General features: G+C 58.2%; 1 protein-coding gene across 1 annotated transcript; it reads right to left on the bottom strand.

Annotated features, from left to right (window-relative positions):
* Positions 1 to 17: 17 nt before the first annotated feature.
* Positions 18 to 956, bottom strand: LOC104467833 (exostosin-1c-like). The gene has a single exon (XM_010081765.1). It carries the CDS (start codon positions 954 to 956, stop codon positions 18 to 20), a length of 939 nt encoding a protein of 312 aa, XP_010080067.1.
* Positions 957 to 1,030: the final 74 nt, after the last annotated feature.

Raw genomic sequence — 1,030 nt, 5'->3', positions numbered from 1 at the left:
ACCCCCCACCCCATCACTCACTTTTCGTAGTCGACGTTATCCCGGTCGCAGCGCGTGTCCTTGTGCTTCTCCCAGTCCTTGCCGTGCTTGCAGGTGGTGAGCGAGACGATGTCGTGCCCATTGTGGATGTGGTGCAGCGCGTTCCTGGTGCCGGACCCGATGCCGGTCAGGTACCGCTTCCCTTTGAACACCAATAAATATTTTTTTTTCGGGGGGATGGAGTCCTGATACAACCATCCCTTCTCCCCACCGCGCTGCGGGTGGTCCTTGGGGAAAAGAGGGATGGAGATGTCGAAGCCCGGCCTGAAGGTCTGGGTGTAGAAGCTGGCTTTGGCCAGGATGGCGTGGCCGATGTCGAAACCCAGCTCCTCGGTGTAGTTGGGCCAAGTGCCCGAGTAGAGGTTGAAGATGAGATGGTTCCTGCCTCCGTTCCACAGCGGGAAGCTGCGGATTTTCTCATCGACGTTACGGACGTATTGACCAGAGAGATGGTCGCGGTCCAGCGTGTCGATGCTGAGGATGAAGAGGCAAGCTTCCTCGGGGTTGGGGGTGTAGTAACGAGAGCGTTCGATGGAGGTGAGGATTTTTCCATAACTCTCCGAGAGGGGTTGGTCCCTCTCCCGGGGGTAGGTGAAGACTTTGAAACCGTGTTTCTCGCACCTGGAGAAATCAAAGCAGGTTTCCATCCGGCATCTGCTGTTCTTGTAGACTGTCAGCCACGCCGCCCGCCGCTCCCGGGGCGACGGCAACGCAGGATCCTCATCACTCTGCAGCTCCTCCGGGGCCACGAAGCTTTTCAGGAGGGACCGATCCGTCCAGCGAGGCCAGTTCCTCCGGGATTCGGCTTTTCTCCCGGAAAAGAAAACAAAACGGCGCAGCTGGTCTCCTCCAAAGAAGAAAAGCAGGAGCCACGAGGCGAGGAAAGTCAGGAAAATGAATTTCTTCCTGGTCTGCATAGGTTCACGCGCGTCCCCGGCTCCTCATCAGGCTTGGTCGGGCGCCGGAGTCCGGTAGAAAAACCAACGTCCCG

Source organism: Pterocles gutturalis, unplaced genomic scaffold (genome assembly GCF_000699245.1).
Source record: "Pterocles gutturalis isolate BGI_N339 unplaced genomic scaffold, ASM69924v1 scaffold49514, whole genome shotgun sequence".
NCBI classification, from domain to species: domain Eukaryota; kingdom Metazoa; phylum Chordata; class Aves; order Pterocliformes; family Pteroclidae; genus Pterocles; species Pterocles gutturalis.
This window is presented reverse-complemented; position numbering and strand designations above follow the sequence as displayed.

What these genes read in the sequence shown, in the direction of transcription:
- LOC104467833 (XM_010081765.1), bottom strand. Translation starts at nt 956, where the DNA reads ATGCAGACCAGGAAGAAATTCATTTTCCTGACTTTCCTCGCCTCGTGG.